We start from the raw sequence: 23,657 nt of genomic DNA, 5'->3' as shown, positions 1-23,657 counted from the left end.
TGATTCAGAGCTTCCGCCACCCGCTTCGAGTAATCCATAAAGATACGGAGAAGAAAGTTTTCACAGACAAGTGAAACCGAAACACCCCCGCGCTGCGCTTTAACTGTCTGTTTACGGAAGTGATGTAGGTGCGTGACGTGAAGGGTTGTTCTTCTACGCAGTTTCACAGCAGTGGCTCCGTGTATGTAAAAGTAATACCATTTAAAGGTTGAATTCTATCAAAACGGTTTCACATTGTGACTTCACATCACATGGAATATGGATGAATGATCTTCACCCGGATGGTCGCCTTAAAGGAAACCATCGATCGGCGTTGTTCAGCGCTGTTTCGCGTCTCGGTAAGTGAAATGCGTTTCCCCATGTAATCTAACGGGAATATTTAACTCCACGGTTTAACATTTTTCTACTATTTATAAATCAAACTCGGTTTTGAAAATACGTTGAGAGATTAAAAAAAAAACCACAAAGTAACAGGAATCCGGGAAAATCAAATTTTTTTCTAATGGTTTTTTCGACTTATTTGGCTGCTCATGGTGATTTTAGAAATGCGCGAGATGGCGGCTTTTGCTGCGGTGGGTCACATTTTACTTTCACGTTAAAAAAAATTGAAACGGCACCAAATGTACCCAAAATCTGTGGTGGGTCACATATGATGTGAGACCAACTCAGACAGCTGAAAGAAAGACACTGGTTGAAACTGCTGCATGAAGACGACTGACTGGACGATGTGTCTCTGACGGATCAGAGTCTGGGGGTGAGATGTGACATCTTTTGTGAAAAGAAGTTCACAAACTTCTCACAGGTTTCAGTGATGGAAGCAGCAGCAGCAGGATTTAAGCTGTAGTTAATTGTGTTGAACAGCATTTTAGGTTTGTGGGCATTTTTATTAATTAGTTCAGCATCATATTGTGCTTTAGCTGTCTTAACAGAGCTTTGGTAAAGCTTTAGACAAAGCATAGTGTAAATACATTGTGGATTGCTGTTGCCCCAAAACGATCTATATATTAGTCTTCAGTTTTTTGTTTGTATTTGTTTGTATTTGTTTGTGTTCGTTTATTTCGTCATTATGTCAATATCTGTGCACAGCTTTTTTCTCTCTCTCTCTCGCTCTCTCTCTCTCTCTCTCTCTCTCTCTCTCTCTCTCTCTCTCTCGCTCTCTCTCTCGCTCTCTCTCTCTCTCTGTCCTGGATTTAGGCCTGCGACTGTCTGTTTGACTCTTATTCACTGTCATCTGCGTGCTCTTGCTGCATGTGACTGAGAGGAGTCATGGCCGCCAGCACTCCACTGTGTTGATCGTCCTCTTTTTGGACGCAGTCTGAGGAGGAAGTCGCCCACCTTTAGAAGTAGAAACCTGGTCAGCACCACAGGAACGGAAAGAGGGGAACGAAGGATGATGCATCGATATTATGGACAGGGTGGATAGTGGAATAATAGAAATTTAGCGTTATAAGAAAATGTCTAAATTGTGTGATGTTGTGGATATGATAGGGGCGCAAAGAGAGTAAATGCAAATCAGTCCTCTGCTTGGCTGCAGATAATATTGTGTGCTGCATTTGAATTATGGCTGGTCAATATATCAATATAATAGGTTGATATGGGATATGATACAAAATATTGTCTATTGTCTTCTATAATATTGTCAGAGATCTGTTTAAGGTTGCATTTTTTTGAGCTTCATAGACTGTATTGTGTCATACTGTAAGTATGAAAGAATGAGACAAACTGTCATTTGTTTTTTTGGGCTTTCGTTTATTTTGGATGTTTTTTTGGGGGGGGATCTGTAGGACTCTCAAACCACCCTCAGCTTCATTAGTTAATATTTTCTGTTTGTTAAGAAGAAAAACATACATATTAACTGTTGTTCCTCTGGCTTTTCTTGGCTGGAAATGCTTGGTGGTGAGATGGTGAGTGAAGTTAAGCACAAAATCCATATTTTCTTGGTCACCAATGACTGTGGTTGGGTCCCTTGAGCAAGGCTCTTATTACCACAGTAGGGCATTGCTCCAGCAGAGGTGAGTTGTAATATATGCTCAGTAAGTTGAAACCACAACAGAACCTCCAAAGGGACCCCATTGCTGGATGGAAGCCCAGTACGTTGCCTCGTCACAGGGGAGGAGGCCGCCAGATACCGTAACTCCTGTCATCTCCAGGGAGAGGCGCACACAAATAACACACATTTGCAAGCTTCTGAGACCATATAACAGAGACAAATGCCTAATGGACCCCCTGCCCCACCCCCACCCCACACACCACCCATCCCCCCGGTTGCACTTTAGCACAATATCGCTGTGCCACTGTAGTCTATCAGCCCCTTTTCTTACACGTAACCGGATATTTCTGTCACTTCAGCTGCTGTATGTTCAGCACAAACACACCCACACACACAATAACACACACGCAAGTGGGGGGACTCTGGGGGGGACTCTGAGCCTCCATCCCCGGAGGTGCGAGCGCAGAGCCCTGTCACATGGCGACCGACTCGTTGGCCCCAAGCTGTCTGAGCACACACTCGACACACACTCTGCACACACGTAGACACAGTACCAAGTACAAAGAGTGCAGAAATGGAACAGCGATATGTTGCCATGGTGACGGAAAGTGTTGCCACCGCTCTCATGAGTGTGTGTTGGCGTTGTCGTTGCGGCGCTGCTTACTTGCTGCTGTTTATTCCCAAAGACACAGCCTTGCAGCATCACAGCATGAAAATGCTAAGTGCTACTTTGGCCATGACTCTGCTGTGGTGCGGTAGACTCCACACACACTAAATCCGTCTGTGGATGGTGGGAAGCATCACCCACCCAGTGGAAAGGGGGAGGAGGGGACAGACTGGAGTAGTCTGGTCCTGCACTGATCTCTGGGGAAATCAAGGAAAACACAACAACAAAAAACCCCAAATCACACACTCCCAGGGATTCATGCAGTCACACTACACACACACACAAACACACACACACACACACACACACACACACACACACACACACACACACACACACACACACACACACACATACACACACACACACACCACAAAATACACACACACACATAGACAAAACACACACACACACACACACACACAGACACACACCCACACAAACATGCACGCGCACACACACACACACCGGGGGCATCCTGATGAGTCAAGATCACAGCAGGGTGTCACCCACTGGCAAGACCCAGACCCCCACCTCCCTCCCCAGACACACGTACACAATATATACAGTATATATATATAAAAATAAAACACATACACACACACACAAACGGCCACATGCTCATAGTGGGCATACCCTGCAGGCATTACTGGCATTTCTACCCACGCCTTTGGCTTAATGAGATAATGAGTCAATGAGAGTGAGAGAGAGAGAGAGAGAGAGAGAGAGAGAGAGAGAGAGAGAGAGAGAGAGAGAGAGAGAGAGAGAGGGCAGGTACGTGTGCAGTTGTATTCCTGGAAATAATTGCTGTGGAAGCCCCAGTTGTTTGTGCAGTGTTGATGCCTCAGCTCTCCATTGGTGTCTCTGGTCCTGAACCTGCATATCTGACCATTCACTGTCTGGGATAAAGACATATGTGACCCACCGCGTCCCATCGCGCCACATTTCGCAGCGCTGTACTGTTGGCTGTGCGTGAAAAACATCCGAAATCTCTTTCTGAGATCACAAGTTGTTTTCTATCTCCCCACATATTTTCAAAACTGAGGTAGATTTCTAGATATTAGATAAACATCACTCACCATCAGCAGTAGTTGAGTTACTCAACAAACAGCGATCTTCCCTTTGGTGTAAACATGAAGATCAAGATCATCTTTCCATATTCAGAGTGATGTGAAGTCCGAATCTGAAACTGTATTGATCAAATAAGTTTATAAAGTGCATCGAATCATAAATGGTGACACCGCAGCTTCTTCGTGTGATTAAAAAAAAAACTCTTGCGCTGATGCCACGCGCTCAAAGACACGAAGAAGAAATTTCACTTCTCTGTGAAAACATCTCTGCAAACGACGGGAGGACCTCGGCATTTTCATTCTGGGAATGGCTGTCCCCTAGTGACCGGTTTTCATGTCCGCGATCTGAAAAGTGCCACTTTCCTGAAAACTTTCATTGAAATAGAACAATAAATGCAGGAAATGGGAATGTTTAGAAGTTACAGAATGATAGAGGGGTCATGCTACTATAATGAGCATGAACTTAGAATGAAAAAAAATCTTATCTTAACTTAAAATTAAAGGATTAACTTCAATTATGCATTTTACAATATTGTTATAAATTAATGATTCAAATATTATTTCAGAAAGACACATTCAACATGATCTCATTGAAGGAGTACAGCACTATCCAAATGTTACCATTTAAAGAGCTAATTGTGTTTCTAAATGTGTATTTTGTTCTGCAAAAGTCTGGAAATGCCTCTAAAACTTTAAAGCCAGATTTCTCAGAACTTCTGTTTTTAAAATCCTTATATTTAACAAGACATAGCTTACAAACTGCCACACGCAACTCGAGTGGCATTTCAGCGCCCTCTGACAGACGACAGGAGACTTGGTTGAAAAGTACCAGTTTTATTGTAGGGAGTGGGTAAGCTGGAACAAGCCCAGAGCAGATGTCATGATGAGGGCTCCTCTCCTGTGTGCGGGGATGGGAATTTTGCTCATTGATTCTCTAACGAGCAACAGCCATACAGCCACCCTGATCCCTGGCCCAATTACCTAGAGCCAAGAAAGGTGTTGCTGCTTAAACCACACCCCCCCCACACCACATACCCCCAACACCAAACTTACCTACAGGATTTCAGTGGTGGTGGTAATAGAAACGTGAAAACTCAAGCATGGAAAGAACATCTAGAAAAACTAGAAAATACAATATTACTTTATTTTATCAAAATTGTATTCCAAATTGTATATCTTTTATTTTCATATATTTTTAAAATCAAGTTGTTTTTTCTGAAAATTAGAATTAATTATATGTAAGAAAATAGAATGTGCTAAAATATTTTCATCAGCATACATTTTAGGTGCATTTACAATATATACATGGTCTTAAGCAGATGGACCTTGTATTCGTGAATACAGAGAAAAAATTCATTAATAGAAAGGAATAAATTCGCAAATATGCCTCGACCAACATTTTACAGAAGTTCGTTCTGCTTTATAATTAAGACCCATGTGAAAATTACAAAACCAGCAAAGTAGACTACAGGTTAATAAATCTTTATCTTTGTGGCTCTGTTGCTGCTGTCGACTTTGCCAAGATTGAACATCTTATATGAGCGTCCTTTATCGTCTCTGAGTAATGTCATCAGCAGTGTTGTTCTTACGTGCTTAAAAACACTTTTTTTATAGGTGTGTGTAAATATGGGTTGGCTAAATGTGCATTAACAAGCTTATATTGCAATGCTTAGGAGATATTCTTTATCATGTCAATTTTTTTTCAGTTACCGCTCTGTTTTAAGTTATTTTGGTGGTATATTTTACAGCAATGGAAATGCAATGGAATCAGGTGCACATTTAACATGAAAAAAACAAATTATCTTGAAGTAAATTTCTTTTGAGACCTCCCTACCCCAACTGCCGCAATCTCAGATTATTATTTTTTTTTCCCCACATGTTTTCTGTATGACTGCCATTAAATGCATTGAAGTTATGCACTGTAGCCGAGATGAAAGGCTGTCTGATGTTCTGTTCTGTGCCGTGGCATTATTTAGCTTATTATTATTTTATTTTATCCTTTTCAATTTTCGGAAGCTGAATGGGGATCGTCGACCGATGTTTCCTCTTTGTTCCTGGAACCCAGAGGTTTGGCCTTATCGGGCGTTTTCAAAGCGAGACAAAGAAAATGGCATTGGAATTGTGGCAACGAAGGACAATACGGTTCATCTGGAATGACCAGGCTTATTTATACATTGCTTGGAGTGACCTGGTACATCTGGACTCATTTTAAAGAAGAAAGAGACCGAGCGGCTGTCTCAGACATTGTGTCGATAAAAAAAGAGGTCAGCAGAAATATGGCCAGCCGCTCTCTTCTTTCTTTTCTATTCCCCTTTTTTTGTGTCAATTTCTAGAGGTTTCATCAGCTTGCGGGGTGAAACTTCAGCGTGTGGCAGGAGTTCATTCCAATTCCTGCACCATTTGGGCTGAATGACAGTGATTCAAACATCATCAGGGAAGCGGGGCACGGTGTCATGATTGTTGGAGATGGTTTTCCTGCTCGCCACCAGCTGGCCGTAAACTGTGTCGGCAGCCGCGCTGGAGAAATCATCTCAGGGCTCTGTTTGTTTGTTTGGACAAATACATGCATGTGCACAAACACATACATGCGAACACACACACACACACACACACACCACAGCACTCTAGGAGACTGCGCCAGGTTTGCTAATTAAACAAATTAACTTGGCTCGCGCCCGGGATGAGGAGTCACACTGCCAGTGTACAACCTGCTACATTTTCGGCCTTCCAACCTGAGGAAACATGCACACACACTAACACACACTCCAACACATACTGACGCTTAGACGTACATTCCTAATAGACAATGGTCGCCAATGCAACACACATACACTGCACAGATTTGTATCCTGATATTTCCAGCACTCTTATCTTCGTCTATTATTCATTGTTTACTTGAAGGCAGCCTCTAAAATTCTGCTAAACTGTGGCAAAATATTTGTGGATGATATTTTGTTCTGTGACCCGATGTAATGGTGTACAGCCGCCGGGAGATTTCTGTGCTGACTGCTCTGCGTAACATGACACAATGGATGGATGGATGGATGGATGGATGGATGGAAGGATGGAGGGATGGATGGATGGATGGGTGGATGGGTGGATGGATGGATGGATGGATGGATGGAAGGATGGAGGGATGGATGGATGGATGGATGGAGGGATGGATGGATGGAAGGATGGAGGGATGGATGGATGAATGGATGGATGGAGGGGTGGATGGATGGATGGATGGAAGGATGGATGGATGGAGGGATGGATGGATGGATGGATGGATGGATGGATGGGAATGTGAAGCAGTCTAAGGAGAAGATTAGAAGGCAAGCAGAGATCAGAGGAGGTAAATCTATAGTTGATGCAAGGATGAAGGCACGATGATTGTGGTTGTCATATAGATGTTAATTACAGTGATAATGGCGTGGCGATAATGGTGGTAATGGTAATAATGTTCCTACCTCACTTTCCAAATGAACTGCTGGGGCATACAAGTGAAAAGGTTCTTGGATAGGGAATGTAGAAAAAAATGTTTCATATTCAATGGTAGTTCTGATTAAGCCGCTTTGGAAGAAAAATGCACCTGCCTGCACGCTATAAACCCTACAGAACCTTACCACCGGGAGGTTGAACAAATTACCCCGGAAGATTTTATGGGGCCTGGCAATTTGAAAGAGAGTCAGAGCATAATCACTCGGTAGGAAATTTCAAAGTTTGTTAAATTGGCTCTGAGCTCGCAATGGGATACCGCAAGAGTTGCCTGAACGGAAAGTGTGTGGTCCCTTTGATATGGTCAATGGAGCATTGAAAATAATGCAATAATGGTGATGAGGGTAATGGTGGTGACGGCAATGATCCCTGTGATGGTAATCATGGTCTTGGTGATTACAAGTGATGGTCATAGTGATGGTGATGGTGGTTGTGTTGATGGTAATGATGGTCATAGTGAGGATAATGGTGATCATTGTGATGGCACTGGTGGTGGTTGGTGATGATTATTATATGGTATATATGGTTATGATGATCGTGGTTATGGTAATGATTGCAGTGGTGATGGTAATGATGATCGTAGCGATGGAGATGGTTGTCCTGGTGATGCAATGATGGTTCTGGTGATGGTAATGAGGATCGTGGTAATGGTAATGGTGGTCGTAGTGATCGAAATGATGATTATAGTGATTGCACTGATGGTCATAGTGATGGTAATGATGGTCTCAGTGATGTGACGATGGCTGTAGTGATGGTGATGATGGTTGTGGTGATGGTAATGCTGATCGTTGTGAAGGCAATGATGGTCCTGGTGATTATGATGCTCGCAGCTATGTGATTATAGTTTTGGTGATGGTGATGGTAATAATGGTGATGGTAATAATAATGATGACAGTAGATTGTGGGGATGGTCATGCTGGTTGCGGTGATTGCAGTGACGGTGGTGATTATTATGTCAGAGCTGTCAATTATGGTCCTTCTATCGATTGATTGTTGATGGTGATGATGGTGGAATCCCTAGACTAAAAACTACTAATGCCCTAATGTACTAATGCACTAACAGGGTGGTAATGTGATTCCTCAGAAGTTGTGTCTTTTCAACATGCATTACGTTTCTATTTTATTGATTTAGATATGAGATCAGATGCTGCAAACAGTATGTTGACCAGTCTTGGCCATGAAAGTATTTGCTTTTCAGCTCATCTCCGCATTGTCTATTGTTTGCCATCGCTTAATTGCATTTACCTAACCTAACTGCTAAATTCCATTATGGTTTAGATGTATCTACATGTTCAGACCCTCTTATTCTGAACCGTAAGCCATTTTCTCTGCTCGTGTTGGCATGGTCCTTTTCATACAAGCTGTGTTTGTCTGGCTTAAACTTAACATTGTTGTCATCGCAACGTGCATGCTCATTCGCTGCCTCCCTTCGCCCATGCCTTCCACGCCATGACACACCACGGCCCCCCCCCCCCCCAGTCGACCATTCCCTCTTATCCCGCCCGCTGACTTTCTAGAGCCCCATATCAGTCCCTCCTCTGTTTTTCTCTTTCTTAGTTCCCCCCAACCTGACAGTCCCCCGGGGCAAGTCCCCCCTGGTGGCTCGTGAAGGTGAGACGGTGGAGCTGGAGTGCCTTGTTTCAGGGAAGCCCAAGCCCATCATTCTGTGGTCGCGATCAGACAAGGAGGCGCCGATGCCAGACGGCAGCATGCAGATGGAGAGCTACGACGGCGTGCTGCGCATCGTCAACGTGTCCCGCGAGATGACGGGCTCCTACCGCTGCCAGACGAGCCAGTTCAACGGCTTCAACGTCAAGCCTCGTGAGGCCGTGGTGGAGCTGATCGTGCAGTGTGAGTAGAAGCAGCAAAGCCTGTCTGCCTCAGAGTGTGTGTGTGTGTGTGTATTTGTGTGTGTGTGTGTGTATGTGTGTACTCTGTCAAGGCGAAGATGTTTCCCAAAACATCTTCCCTCATACGCCCGCCAAAATATGTATCCATGTATGTGACATTAAGCAAAGCACTGTTAAATGTTAATTTCTCTTCAATGGATATCCTTTATGTGCCATTCAGCGTGGGTCCTATCCTCTCTTTGATCGAAATTGAACGCTTTCTGATATCCTTCCCTATCTCCCTCCCTCTTTTCACCCGTCCAATTCCTTTGAAGTGATGTTTTTTTTTTTTTTTTTTTTTTTTTTTAATCAGGCAAATCCCTCGCTTCCCCTCGTCATTTCTGTAGGATTCAGCAGAGGAAACACCCGCAACGAAACCTCATCCACTGGGGGAAAGGACTCGAGCTGCCGAGTCTGGAGCTAAACTAAACATTTGCACAGGCAGTGGGAGCCCAACTTATAGGGAAGAAGGATGGAAAGGCAGAGAGAGGGAGAGAGGGAGAGAGAGAGAGAGGAAGACTCCACCACACCATATCCCCGGGCCTCAGACCCCCTGCTAGCGCTTCACACTGAAAAACCCCACTTCCTCCTTTCGACGTGACATTCAGAGATGGCTTAACGGCTAATTAGCAGAGGGCTAATTTATTCCCGCTCATATTCATTTTGTATTCATTTATGTAAATTTGAAAAGAATATTTTAAATGAACGATGGGGACTCAAAGCTGTGTCACTCATTGAATGGTCGGGGATGTTTTTTCCGCCGAAGGAAAGTATTGAAGATGGAAAAGGAGCGAAATTAAAGCAATCCATGTATGGTGCCAAGCTGAATGCCGAGCATTCTCTGGCAAGTGATTATAGGAAATGGGGAAAGTTGATTCTCTTTGCCATAAACTCAGATTGGGCTATTGTTATTGGCACTTTAAAGTTTTCAAAGCCTAAGCTCCTTTGTTTTGTGTTTTCTTTCTCTCTCTCTCTTTCTCTTCGTGGCCTACATTGGTGGCTATACATTGTTTAATCAAAACTCACATTTTTTTCCAACACAGATGGAACACCAGTGGTAGCCTCCCATGCTTTTTAATGGCACTGTGCAGTATGCTTAAAATTAAACACCATTTACAGCTCCAGCCCTCCTCGGTAATACCCATTTCAAGAGGATTTATGTGCAAACAGGCAGGACTGGAGAAGGAAAAACATCTTGTGATGAAGCATCACAAACAGTGTCGACGATTACAGTAATTTATTCAACTCAGCTGAGATAAAGCCGACACGCTCCCTGCCAGAGTTTTGATTGAAGAGGACCTAGGGTGACCCCCGCCGAGAGGTAAAGCATCACTTCCCTGCTCGGCTTCCGTAGCCGTTCCAGTTCCCACTCTTCGCGATGGCCGTCACGTCCAGCACTAAGCCATTAACGACTCCGCCGCAGCTGGAGAATTAATGAAGTTTTGATTTTCTTTGACGAGTCGCGCTGAATTTTTGCCCGAATTGATTGCGATTACCCGGCGCTGACAGCCAGTATCAAAGGTTAGCTGCTTCAACTGACACCAAAGAGTAAACAAAGGATTTAGTCTCTTAAGATGCCCTTCATCAATTAGCGACACGGCCGATCCCCGTCCCTGTACCAGCGCAGCGGGCTGGAAACAGATGGCGATGAACCAAAGCTCATAAAGAGGCCACGTCTGGCCCTGAAATTTCGAGTTATTACTTTTCTTGACACAAGAACACGCAGCTTCATATTCAGGCTGCTTATTTGAGAACCCAAATATCCGCGGCATATTAAAAACATTCTTTATATTGGTATTATATATTCACATATACAACGACCACCCACAACATTAAAAGCACTGACAGGTGAAGTGAATAACATTGCTCTTCTCGTTCCACTGGCACCTGTCAAGGGGTGTGTGTTGGAAGCAGGAAACATGGGCAAGTATAAGGATCTGAGCCACTTTGACTAGGCCAAATTGTGATGTCAAGTTGTCAAGGTTCAGATGCATGTTGGGAGTACAGTCTAGCCCATCTAGTCCAATCCCATAGAAGAGCTACTGTAACACAAATTGCTGAAAAAGTTAATGCTTGCTATGATTGAAAGGTGTCGGGACACAGTGCATTGCAGCTTGCTGCATATGGGGCTGTGTAGCCGAAAACCATTCAGTGCCCATGCTGACCCCTGTCCACTGCTGAAAGCACCTACAATGGGCACATGAGCGTCAGAACTGGACCATGGAGCAATGGAAGAAGGTGGCCCTATCTGATGAATCACATTTTCTTTTACATCATGTGGATGGCAGGATGCGTGTGCGTAGTTTACCTGGGGAAGAGATGACACCAGGATGCACTATGGGTAGAAGGCAAACCGGTAGAGGCAGTGTGAGGCTGTGGGCAATGTGAGGCTGTGGGCTGTGGGCAATGCTGGGAAACCTTGGGTCCTGGCATTCATGTGGATATTACTTTGACACAGACCACCTACCTAAATAATGTTTAGATCAAGTACACCCCTTCATGGTAACGGTATTCCCTGATGACAGTGGCCTCTTTCAGCAGAATAATTGGCCTTGCAGCACTGCAAAAATTGTTCAGGATTCTGGTTTGAGGAACATGACAAAGAGGTGTTGACTTTGCCTCCAAATTCTCCAGATCTCAATCCGATGGAGCATCTGTGGGATGTGCTGGAACAACAAGCCAGATCTATGAGGGCCCCACCTCACAGCTTACTGGATCTGCTGCTAACGTCTTGGTGCCAGATACCACAGGACACCTTCAGAGGTCTTGTGGCGTCCAGCCTCAATGGGTCAGAGCTGTTTTGGCAGCACGAGGGGGACTTACACAATATTATGCCTTTGGAGGAACTCAGTGCGTTTCCACCACAGGGACCGGGGTCTAAATTAAGTTCCGGGGACTTTGTCCGTCAAACCAAAAAGTCCCTGCTTTTGAAAGTCCCCTTCAAGTCCAGGAACTTTGAGAGCGGGGCTTGCAGCGAAGATAACCATTTCTGATTGGTCGAGTACTCGCAGCACCATTTTTAAAAACCTGTAGTCGCTGACTTACTGTATGTACAGTTTGTTTTTGTTCTAAAAATTTTCCGTTCGTACAAAAAAAAGAAAATTTCCCATTTTCCGTTTATTCAATAATAAAAAACAGAAAACGAAAAACAGACAGAATTTTATATGTATGGTGGTACCTTGAGTTACGGGTTTAATTAGTTCCGTGACAGAGCTCATAATTCAATCTGCTCGTATAGCAAATCACTTTTCCCCATTAAAATTAACTGAAATGCCATTAATCCGTTCCAGCCCCCAAAAAACCACCCCAATTTTTTTTGTTGCATGTTTTTAAATAAGAAAAATGTATTGATAAATAACAAATATTGTATATAAGCATAATAAAACATAATAAAAGAAAATGTAAAGAAATAAACTGGTTTTATGAAGTGTATTTACCTTGGAGATCAGACGTCTACAATTTTATTCTGTTTTCACTTCACTTTCGCTTAACTTAAAAAAATAATAAACGTAATCTTCTTCGCTGATATTTGCCTTTTTCGCCAGGCCTTCCTCACTTTCATCTGCAGGGTGTTTCAACCTGTCCAAGGAGGGTTGGTTCATCCTGCCTTTCACCATGTTTCGGAAATGAGTTAGGCAAGTGTCATTATATAGCGACGACACATGACCAGCTGTAACTTTTTCTGAGTGTTTCCTTTCAATGAACTCTGAACGGCTCTCCCACATTCCCAACATTTCCTTTACCTCACTTGTAGAGATAACCTCCTCCGCATTTTGCTCCTCTGCGGTACCAATTTCCTGCAAAACCTCCATATGCTGCTGCGTCTGTAGCTCCTTTAACTCCTCCGTCGTCAGTTCCTCGGAGTGCTCCTCGATGAGCTCGTTTACATCTTCTTCATCCACCTCCAAGCCCATGGACTTTCTGAGGGACACAATCTCCTCCACCACTGCCGCTTCGGGTTAGAATCCTTCGAAGTCCCTTTCGGACACAACCTCAGGCCACAGCTTCTTCCAAGCAGAGTTCAAGGTCCTCCTTGTAACACCCTGCCAGGCCATATCGATAATTCTAAGGCATATCACGGTGTTGTAGTGGTCCTTCCAGAACTCTCGAGGGTGAGGTTTGTGTTCTCCGTCACCTCAAAGCAGCGGCGGAACAGGTGCTTGGTGAAGAGCTTGTTGAAATTTGAAATCACCTGCTGGTCCATGGGCTGCAGGATAGGGGTGGTGTTGGGTGGAAGGTAAAGAACCTTGATAAACGTGAACTCTTCGAGGATTTCATCTTTGAGGTTCGGTGGGTGAGTAGGTGCATTGTCCAGGACGAGAAGGGCTTGCAGGGGTAGGTTATTTTCCTGGAGATACTTCTTAACAGCAGGACCAAAGACCAGGTTTACCCACTCCACAAAGAACTGCCTGGTGACCCACGCCTTTGGGTTTGCCCTCCACATAACCTTATTCTTTTAGGATCTTATGCGACTTAAAGGCCTTGGGGGTTTTCCGAATGATATATGAGCAGCAGCTTGATCTTGCAGTCGCCACTCGCATTGGCGCACAGTGCGAGGGTTAACCTATCCTTAATGGGTTTGTGGCCTGGCATCTTCTTCTCCTCTGCAATTATGTAAGTCCCCCTTGGCATCTTCCAGAAGAGCCCTGTCTCGTCACAGTTGAAGACTTGCTGGGGGATGTATCCTTCGGCTTCTATCATCTTGGCAAAAGTTTTGAGGTATTCCTCAGGTGCCTTCACATCCGAGCTCGCTGCCTCGCCATGCCTGACGACGGAGTGAATGCCGGTCCTCTTTTTAAAATTCTCGAACCTGCCCTGACTGGCTTTAAACGACTCTTCAGATGCCTCGTCCATTGAGGTGCCTGGGGTCAGCTGCAGCAAATCAGTGTAGATCCTTTTTGCCTTCTCGCGGATCACGCTATCACCTGCGAGCTGCTTCTCCGTCAACCACACCAACAGCAGATTCAGATTCAGATTCATCCATCTTTTCCAACGCCCTTGGCTGGCGTAATACACTTTATCGTCTCCTTCTGCTTCGGTATAGTACATATCGTAGAAGTACTACGCTCGTATTGCCTTGCCAATTCCATCACACGCACACCTCACTCATGTTTTTCTATGATTTCATACTTTAATTGAATCTACATCATCCGCTTCTTCTTCTCAGCACTTACTTTCTTAGGACCCATGATTAGAAAAAATCTTTTGGGCAAAATAACTGCACAAAAAGCACAAAACGAAAAAGAAAAAAAAAAAATATATATATATATGGACACAAACTGACATCTGCTGTGTATAGTGTAGCAAATACAATTTTCCCCTCCTACACAGTAGACCTAGGTTCGATTCCCAATGTGTAATCTCATGTTTTTCATGTTTCAAAATGGATAATAAACTCTTGAACGTGAGAGTGAATATTTTTTGACACTGAATACAAGGACAGAAAGACAGCCAAACTGATATTCCACTATCTTTTTGCTGTTTTTCTTCATCCATTTTATTCTTGTTGTTGGTATATAGTGTTCTGCATTACCACCACCTACTGGACTGGAGTGGAGCAGTTTAACATGCAAAAAAAACTGCCACTTTTTCATACGTCAGTGGACCCATTTGATTAATCTTTGTGGGTCATAAGACCGCAGCGGAAACAACAGACAACAACGGGCTGAAGGAACCTTTTAGTTCCTGAAAAAAAAGATGAAATTGGACTATAGCCCCAAAAAGTTGCAAATCACTTGTTGTTGTGATCCCGGCCGCTTTCTGAAAATAATAAGCATAATTCTTCTTTTTATTTATATTTTTGTAACTTTTTGCTCTGTGTTTTCGTTTGTCTCAGGGCAACACAATTAGATCCGGGGAAACAAAAATAAGCAAACAAGATAACAAGCAAGTATTAAAGCAAAGCGTGCCCGGGAGGTTTTTCGGCAACCATCTACGATCAACGTCGTTAATGAAAATATAATTTAGCATTGACTGCATTTGCATACAACATAACACTGAATTCATCTGCATGACACACACAGATACATGCAAAACAAAGAACATGAAATGCTCCAACTGGATTTCGTCATAAGGAACGTGGCATTCTCAACAAAATAATGTAAAAAATATGTAACAGAAATGGATTTCTTATCTCAAAAATGTTCCCAAGACCCACAAATCAAGCTGCAAGTAAGTTCGAACAATTTGTTATTCATACTTCGTACAATTGAGTGATCTGATGAAAATCGATTATCCAGACAGCTTCAAATAGGCTGAAAACAGAACTTAAGGTGTAAGAAAACAGAACTTAAAGTGTAAATCCATCAGACCATCTGTGTTGGGTGGATGGACTACAATTCCCAGTTTTCCATTCAAAATGATGGTTTGTTTTTTCCACATCTGGGTTTACCCTGTTCTTCGCTCTAATGCGAACTCACTACGGCTAGCTGCTAACTAGCTACCTTTCACCTCTTGCGGTGGCGGACCCCACCACCAACAATGGAAATAGCATATAGAGGGAGCATCATACATAACACAAATATATTCAATGGCTGTTTCTTATAAAATGTCACCTGAAAAAAATGTAATTAAATTAAATATACAATTTTTTTTAACAAAATAATCTCCCGAATAGCTGCATAAACTCATCCCAACAGCATGTGCTAATAAATACAGCAATCCAAACATAACTTACGATAAATACTATATGTACAATATGTTTCAGTCTAGAGGTACAACAAACTCTTTCCATGACTCTGGTCAACAGAAGACCAGGTCATCTTCGTTGGTCGCCCTCCCTCTCCGAAATTCTCTGTTTCTGACCTAACGTTGCCCACTGAAACAACGGAGAACCCGGGTCAAGGATGGGGACGGATGGTGGGTACTTTTAGCGAAGGCGGCACCCGTAGTGGTGAAGGTGAAGGTTTTTTGACCGTTCCTGTTCACAAAACCAGATTCCATGTGACGTTCGGGTTGCCCCACGGGGAGTGACAGGAAATCACACGCACAAACACGCGCACGCACACACACACGTACGGCGTACAGTTCATTCAGTTTTAATCCAAACTAAGCAATTCATTCTGATTAGAAGTTGTTCTAACAAAGGGAGTCGGGTGTTTCGACTCTTTGATCCGCTCGCCATCTTCAAAGCATGGAATGAATGGGTTATTAAGCGTTTGATGTAGATAAATCAATCACACTGTCACTTTGCCTTTTTCATCTACATTTCTGTCGCTCGACTTCTTTTTACTCATTTAGAGCTCGGGAATCGAAAGCTCGTGGGAAAATGCAGCGAGAGTGGTAAAAGCCTCTTTTTAAGCGCTATTTCTATGGCCACCTCCGGGTCCGGGCTATTCCCCGATCCCTCTGTGTCTCGGAAAAAATGGAAATGGGCTTACGGCTGGTGATGGAACTTCAACAAACTAAACCGCAGCAACTGCTCCAATCACGGTTTTGAGATGCCCAGTAGACTCCTCGCAAAAAGAGCTGTAGTGGCTCAGGCGCAAAGAGGTGGAATGAGAGGGAACAAATGGTTCTATTTATTTCCCGCCGAGAACTGTTTTAACATCAGGTTGAAATTGCGGCTTTGGTTGGAAAATGAAATGTACATGGCAGTGACTGTGGAGTCCATGTGTTACAGGAAGGGCAACCCATTGATTTTCCCCAGAAAATGGATAAAAGAAGTGCCCTTTAAGGTGTTTTGACAGTTTTGTTTTGACTCTTTTCTTCAGCTCCACGGCACTCATTTTTAGTTGATTCTGTCCCCGTTCTGCCTGTTTTCAGCCTATTCAATTCGGTTTGACGCTTTCCCAACACTTGTTTCCTTTTGGTGGTTTTCCCACATTCTATAATTTTCACTTTCTCTCTCTCTCTCTCTCTCTATCTCTCCATCCCTCCTCCTCTTGGCTGGCTTCTCGGTGTGTAAGCAACAAGCCAATCCCCTTCGAGATGCTTTTCCTCTCGCTCCTGCGTGAGCCCATGGGCCAGTTTGGTGGCGCGCCACGTGCAGAGTTTCGTTTAGTTAGTTGATCAAGGTGCAAAGAGCATTAGAGAGTGTGAAGAAGCGACTCCGGCAAGTCAACAGCTTTGATATGTAAAAACCCGCATCTGGCGCTCGGTGGCAGCGGCGGCGCCAGAAGGAAGAAGGTGGAGGCAACCGGAGAGATGTCTGCCTTTAGAATAGACACCCTAATAGAATTGCAAAGGCCCTAATCCCCAGCTGTGAAACTCCTAATGTTCTTAGTCAAACCAACTTGGCATCCGCCTGTCGACTCCAGGCGAGAAATGGGAGGAGGAGCAGAGAGGAAGTGCAGAGGACGGAGAGAAGTGGAGGAAGGAGACGAGCGAAGGGATACGGCCGGCCCCATAGCCTGGATGTCACTGTCAGGGGCAGTGATGCTCTTCAGGCTCCACTTCGACCTCCTGTTCCTGTGCTCCGTCCATTCCTTTCACATGAAGCAAATGGCCGGTTGTCCGCCAGCCCCACCCTCTGCCCCAACACTTCCCGAGCAAACACGAAAAAGAGACTGGATTCCAGGATAAACAGCTGTTTTGTCTGGGGAGAATAATGAGGAATTACATAATTATTATTATAATTATTATTATTATTATTATTATTATTACTCTCTGCATCAACTCTCCCCGATGGGGCTGTCTCTATTGTGACATCATATCAGAGTGCTTCACATTAGCCTTCACATTAGCCGCCGAGCTAACAGTAGAATGAGAGAATGCCAGCTCACCTTCCATATTTCGGCGACTGGACATTTTTTGTAATGTGTTTTTCCGTAACGGCGATGTGAATCAATCAGTGACGTTGAATCGGCGTCGACAAGAAGGTCAGGGAATGTTTTCCTGGGCACGAGGCCACTTTCCCGTCCCACAACAAATTTATGGACGTCTTAGCCAGCCAAGCAGAAGGCCGCCCCCTCACCCCTGAAAAGTATACATTGATTAGAGGTAATTGTGTATCTTAATTCACGACTTATCCCTCAACACTTAATAACAATATGCTAATTGCTAGTGCTGCTGCCAAAGTTCGTTCATTGTTTGATTGTGGCGGTAACGTTGTGCGAGGGGAAGAAGGGAAGGGAGGACGCACTGATGTGGAGCAGCCTCCCCTCCATTATTCAACACAGGGACTCATTATAAATCAGTGGAATCAGGGTTGGAATCGTTTCATATTCTGTGTATGTTTGACTTCCTAATGAAGTCCGTCCGGCCTCAATTTCCAGCCTCGTTTTTTGTGACAAAAGGTTATTATTATTCCGCCAAAAACGCCTTACCCTTCCCTATCTGTCCGACCGTCCGTCCGGCGGGCCGGCATTTGTCAAGCCGTTGTGCATGGCTCCCAAAGCCCGCCCCGCAGTGGATGCAGCAAGAGAGAGAGAGAGAAAAAAAAAAACATGCGACATGAACGTGTCATGAGCGCCAGATCGGAACGGTTGAAGAATAGACTATATAAATCCATGTCTCGCCTAAGAAAGTGTGGAGGCCCAATGTCACGCCCGCTGCCCAGTGATCCGTGAGGGGAAAGAAACGCCTACAGGTTGATAACGACAGCAAAACGGACGAAGACGACGAGGAAAGAGAAGAATGAGGACGAAGGGCCGACCTGTTTCATTAGTTTGGCCCCTAAATGTTGTTTATCCCATCACCTGGGTGTGGCAGAAGAGGGTGTCCATCACGAGTCTGCGGTGATGGACACCCTCTTTTTCAAGTGCTCACAATCTTCATGTTTTTTCTTGGGACGTGGTTGGCAGGCTTTCATTCGAAGGACGTCTTCGCTGAGATTTCTCCATTTTCCATATGTCTGTGGCCTCCGTCTTCATTTGTGTCGTTGTGCAAACGGAATTGCACTTACTGCAATTTGGTGTCTTGCCACTCAGGAGAGGAGCTGTGACTCACTGCCCAGCACAAAACCTACAATTTTAATGTGATGAGGTGAGATTCAGGAAACCCCTCCCCTTTGGAAGCGAATATGCCCGTTGGGTTTGGGTTGAAAATCGAAACGCCTGAGATTGAGCCTGAGACTGTGAATCAATGGTAATAATTAAAAAGTTAAAAAATATATACAATCAAACTCTGAAAGATATATGGACACAACTAATCAAAAAATATATACACAAAAAAAAAATAATAATAATATATATATACAGTGTATATATAGGGGCACCCATGGGCACCCAAGGCCCTGTCACTGGTTCACCGGTTGTCCTTCCTTGGACCACTTTTTGTAGGTACTAACCACTGCGTACCGGGAACACCCCACAAGACCTGCGGTTTTGGAGGTGCTCTGACCCAGTCACCTAGCCATCACAATTTGGTCCTTGTCAAAGTCTCTCAGATCCTTATGCTTGCTCATTTTTCCTGCTTCCAACACATCAACTTCAAGAACTGACTGTTCACTTGCTTCCTAATATCTCCCACCCCTTGACAGGTGCCATTGGAACAAGATGAGCAATGTTATTCACTTCATCTGTCAGTGGTTTTAATGTTTTGACTGTTCAAGTTCAAGTTCAAGTTCAAGAGATTATTTGTCACATACATATACATACGTTCATACATATATGCAGTGAAATGTCATGACACCCGGTGATTACTCACAATAAGCTCTATAAATACTAAAAAATACCAAAATGTGCGTAATCGACACAAGGTGCTCGCGCAGGCAGCCGCAAGGGGAGGCGCCACAATCGCGATTCTGGGTCCTATAATTATATAATAGAATTAATTGACTGTGTTGTATTAAATATACATTTAAATCCTCCTAAAAGTAATTTTAAATAGCATTACATTATTTAATCTTACAACCAGACAGAGAATGCAGTGCAAGGAAAACATACTTGAAGAAAACACAATCAGCTACAATACTCAGGTATGCTGTGGCCTTTAAACCATGCTCAGTTGGTACTAAGGGACCCAAAGTGTGCCAAGAAAATATCCTCCACACCATTACACCACCAGTGTGAACCCTAACCCTAACCCTCAAGGCAGGATTGATCCATGCTTTCAGTTCTTTACGCTAAATTCTGACCCTACCATCTAAATGTTGCAGCAACGTTTTTCCAATCTTCAATTGTCCATTTTTGGTGAGCCTGTGCAAATTGTAGCCTCAGTTTCCTGTTATTAGCTGACAGGAGTGGCACGCCCACTCGCTCACCTGTGAATGCTCCGGACAATCACCTGCTCTGTTCACACATACCGCTCAATCGGACATTACACAGACTTTGTACACAGGTGCTGGCTGGGTAAAGTCCGGGTCAAATGATTCAGATATTTGTGCGTTCACACACACAGCTCATCCTGGTAATGTCCGGATCATTTCAGGGTTGCAGTGCATGTGTGGAAGCAGCTTTAGAATTCAGTTTAGACCGATCTAGATACATTCCTGCACAGATTGGACCACTGTTATATAGTTATTGATCGCAATTAAAATGTCTTTGCTGATCGAGAAGGAATGATACAATGTTTAGGAAACCAAGATACTGTAAGTGCAGAACATTTGTTTATCTCCATGATCAGTGAATGCCTGGATGTTCACTGGCTCTACCTTAAATAATCAAATTTTACAATGGACTTGTTCAGAGTGGTTCCCAAACCCTTCTCCTGCCAACGACCCAAAAACCCGTTCCCCTCACCTTGCCAAAACACCCATTTTACAGACCAAAAGAAAATATTTGTGTAAAAAAAAATATATATAACATAAAAAATAAAAAATAACAGCAAAAGATCAGCTTATTACTACTTATTTCTCAGCCTCAAGTTGGTTTTCCTGGGAGATTTTCTTTGTCTGGGTGGGGGTTTAAGGCCTCCCACACCCCCTCCCACCCTGAACAGCCCTGGCCTAGACCTCCAGTTGGGATCTGATTGGTGTATATGCACTTCTATGTATAATTTTACACAAGATGATTTAGCAGACGCTTTTGTTCAAAACAACAAGTAAATTTTTATACATGTTTATTTGTATATACAGTATACTGTATATATATATATATATATATACAGTATATATATGTTGTGTGTGTGTGTGTGTGTGTGTGTGTGTGTGTATATATTTATATATTTATATATGTGTGTGTATATATATGTGTGTACATATATATACATGTACATGTTTTAAATGCATATATGTGTATATACTGTACCTCTATGTCACTAATCCTTCATCTGACTTGAACTGTCGTTTATTCTACCAGTGACATTATATTTTGTTGGGCTCTTTTAATTCAGGCAATTACTTTTCTTGTATGTCTTCCTCTTTTTTTTTCCTCCACCATTTGCTGTCGTTGTTGTTTATTTTCCCCCATAATGACTGTTGTGACTCCTTCTTTCAAGCAACTGTATTATCATCTTTAGAGGAAAAGATGTCAAATTATTCATGACAATGTGATGGTAATGTTTGCACGGACACATGTGCAGCGCTCGGTGTATTCACAATGTGAGCACTCTGAACCTACACACTCTGAAATGTTAATGTCACAGTCAGGGGCGTTGCTAGGATGCAAAGACATCAGGGGCTTAGTCCAGCCAGGCTTGACGGGGCTGTCAACAGGGGTGCTGAATAAGAGATTGACGGAGAAGGTGTCCCCATTACACACGGTGCTGGTTTCGTTCAATAAGGAAACAGAGAAAAAGAAAACCTACCTCTAAAATAAAAACACACCGTTTTGTGCGCGATCACTGGTGCACCAGTGCACCATGGCCACAGTGGGTACCGTCAGAAAAGGAGCGATCAGGGCACAGAGCCGGCCCTGCGGGGCTAATTTAATACCGACCCTTAACAACGCCCCTGGTCACCTTTCTGTGCCACCGAGAGCCAACTTCTCACGCTGGTCACTGTTTTTATCGCTTGCCAAATAATTCACCTGGAGCTGATTGGTTCAGTAAGAGCCACTTGAAGAGACCTCTTCCAGCTGGCTGACAGCTGACTTGCAGCCAGCTTTCAGCCAGTTTCCAGCCAACCACCATGCGCTTCCCAGCCGGCTGCCATTTGCCTGGAATCCCCCCTCATGTGTCCTGACAGGGCGTGTTTAATTTAGACTGTAAACGCACCCATTTATTCAATTGCAGTGTGTCACCATGAGATGGCACTCACTTCACAAAAACACAATCACATTCCAGAGAGAGTTCAGTTTTTCACTACTAATATTATCCTTTGAACCCTGACCAGAGGTCATCTTTCAAAGCTCAATTGTTTTTGTCATATGAATAAGAACAGGTCTTAATGATTCATTTTAATCTACATGTTGCACAGCTGTTTAATTTCAAAATGGGAGTTGTTTTTGTTATTTACATTTTTAAAATTACAAAGTTCAACAGCTTTGTAATGAGAGCACTCAAACAAGGTCTAATTATAGTTTCAAGTTTGTTGCGAAATACTTGATAACAATGCAAGCATCATTACCAGTAATGAGATTCTTAGTCTCAGAGCCAACTCAACTTTACATAGTACATAAAATAGGGACATAGTAGTGATTAAAATAAAACAGAATTTAAAGTATAACAGTTTAAACAGTTTAAACAAAATTTTAAAATTTAAAATGGAAAGAAGTAGTGTAGTATAAGTATTATAAAAGTATTTACCTAAAAGAAAGACAAAATAAAATGCAAACAATAATGACAGTGAGTCAACTTGATAATGGATATCTTATCTAGCCTTGGACCACAACAATGCAGTGTCGTACTGAATGGTAAGATAGACACATTGTTGTAAGACAAACACTGTAATATAGCCCCCCTCCCCATCTAATAGATTGATAGATATAGATTTGTTATTGTTTTCATGTCGTTCATTGTCCCAAGCTCATTCAATTGTCACAGAGAACACAGAGCAATGATTTTCTGAAAGTTTTGTGTTTATTTTATACAAGCACACTAGATGAGAATGGCACACTACTATTATATATATATATATATATATATATATATATATATATATATATATATATATATATATATATATATATATATATATATATATATATATATATATATATATATATACTCTGTATATATATATACTCTGTATATATATATATATATGTGTGTGTGTGTGTCTGTGTGTGTCTGTGTGTGTGTATACGCACACACACACATATATATATATATGTGTGTATGCATATGCATATATATAAACTATTTCTAAATGCATATACTGTATATAGGAGTGGGAATATATATCATCTGGGATCTGGGGTCATATCACCATATGACGCAACATGTTTTTTCCCTGAGGGGCACTAGGACGTAGGGGAGCTCCTCGAGAACCTGGCACTGGTGACGCGAATGAGACGTCATCCAGCAGTTTCAGCACTAATCCGTCTTGCGTTTACTCCGTAACTTTCACTTATTTCACCTCACCAGTCCACTAAAATTCGTTAATGAACAAATTTGAGGCGAGAAATAATCAATCCTGTTGCTGAATCGTCACTCATATTAGATTTACAAGATGTCATTTGTAATTTGTTCCCACTTCCGTAAAGCACGGGCTCACACACTCTGAGATTTTCTGTTTCATTCAGATCACTTCGTAAAATTAAATATATGTCCTGGAGCAGGAGCTGAAGGAGTTTCTCAAA

The 23,657-nt window shown here is 43.0% G+C and overlaps 1 protein-coding gene across 1 annotated transcript in view; it reads left to right on the top strand.

The window, feature by feature from the left end:
- Positions 1-23,657, top strand: part of LOC307248194 (MAM domain-containing glycosylphosphatidylinositol anchor protein 2) — a gene marked incomplete at both ends in the record, with an annotated part of 228,555 nt that overhangs the window by 137,830 nt on the left and 67,068 nt on the right. The window contains one exon of the mRNA XM_080024479.1: positions 8,738-9,058. Coding sequence (XP_079880605.1) covers positions 8,738-9,058 — 321 coding nt within the window. The remainder of the gene's footprint in view (positions 1-8,737; positions 9,059-23,657) is intronic.

Source organism: Zeus faber (genome assembly GCF_960531495.2).
Source record: "Zeus faber genome assembly, chromosome: 2".
In the NCBI taxonomy this organism is placed as follows: domain Eukaryota; kingdom Metazoa; phylum Chordata; class Actinopteri; order Zeiformes; family Zeidae; genus Zeus; species Zeus faber.
Note: the sequence above shows the minus strand (reverse complement) of the source record. Positions and strands in the feature narration are given on the sequence as shown.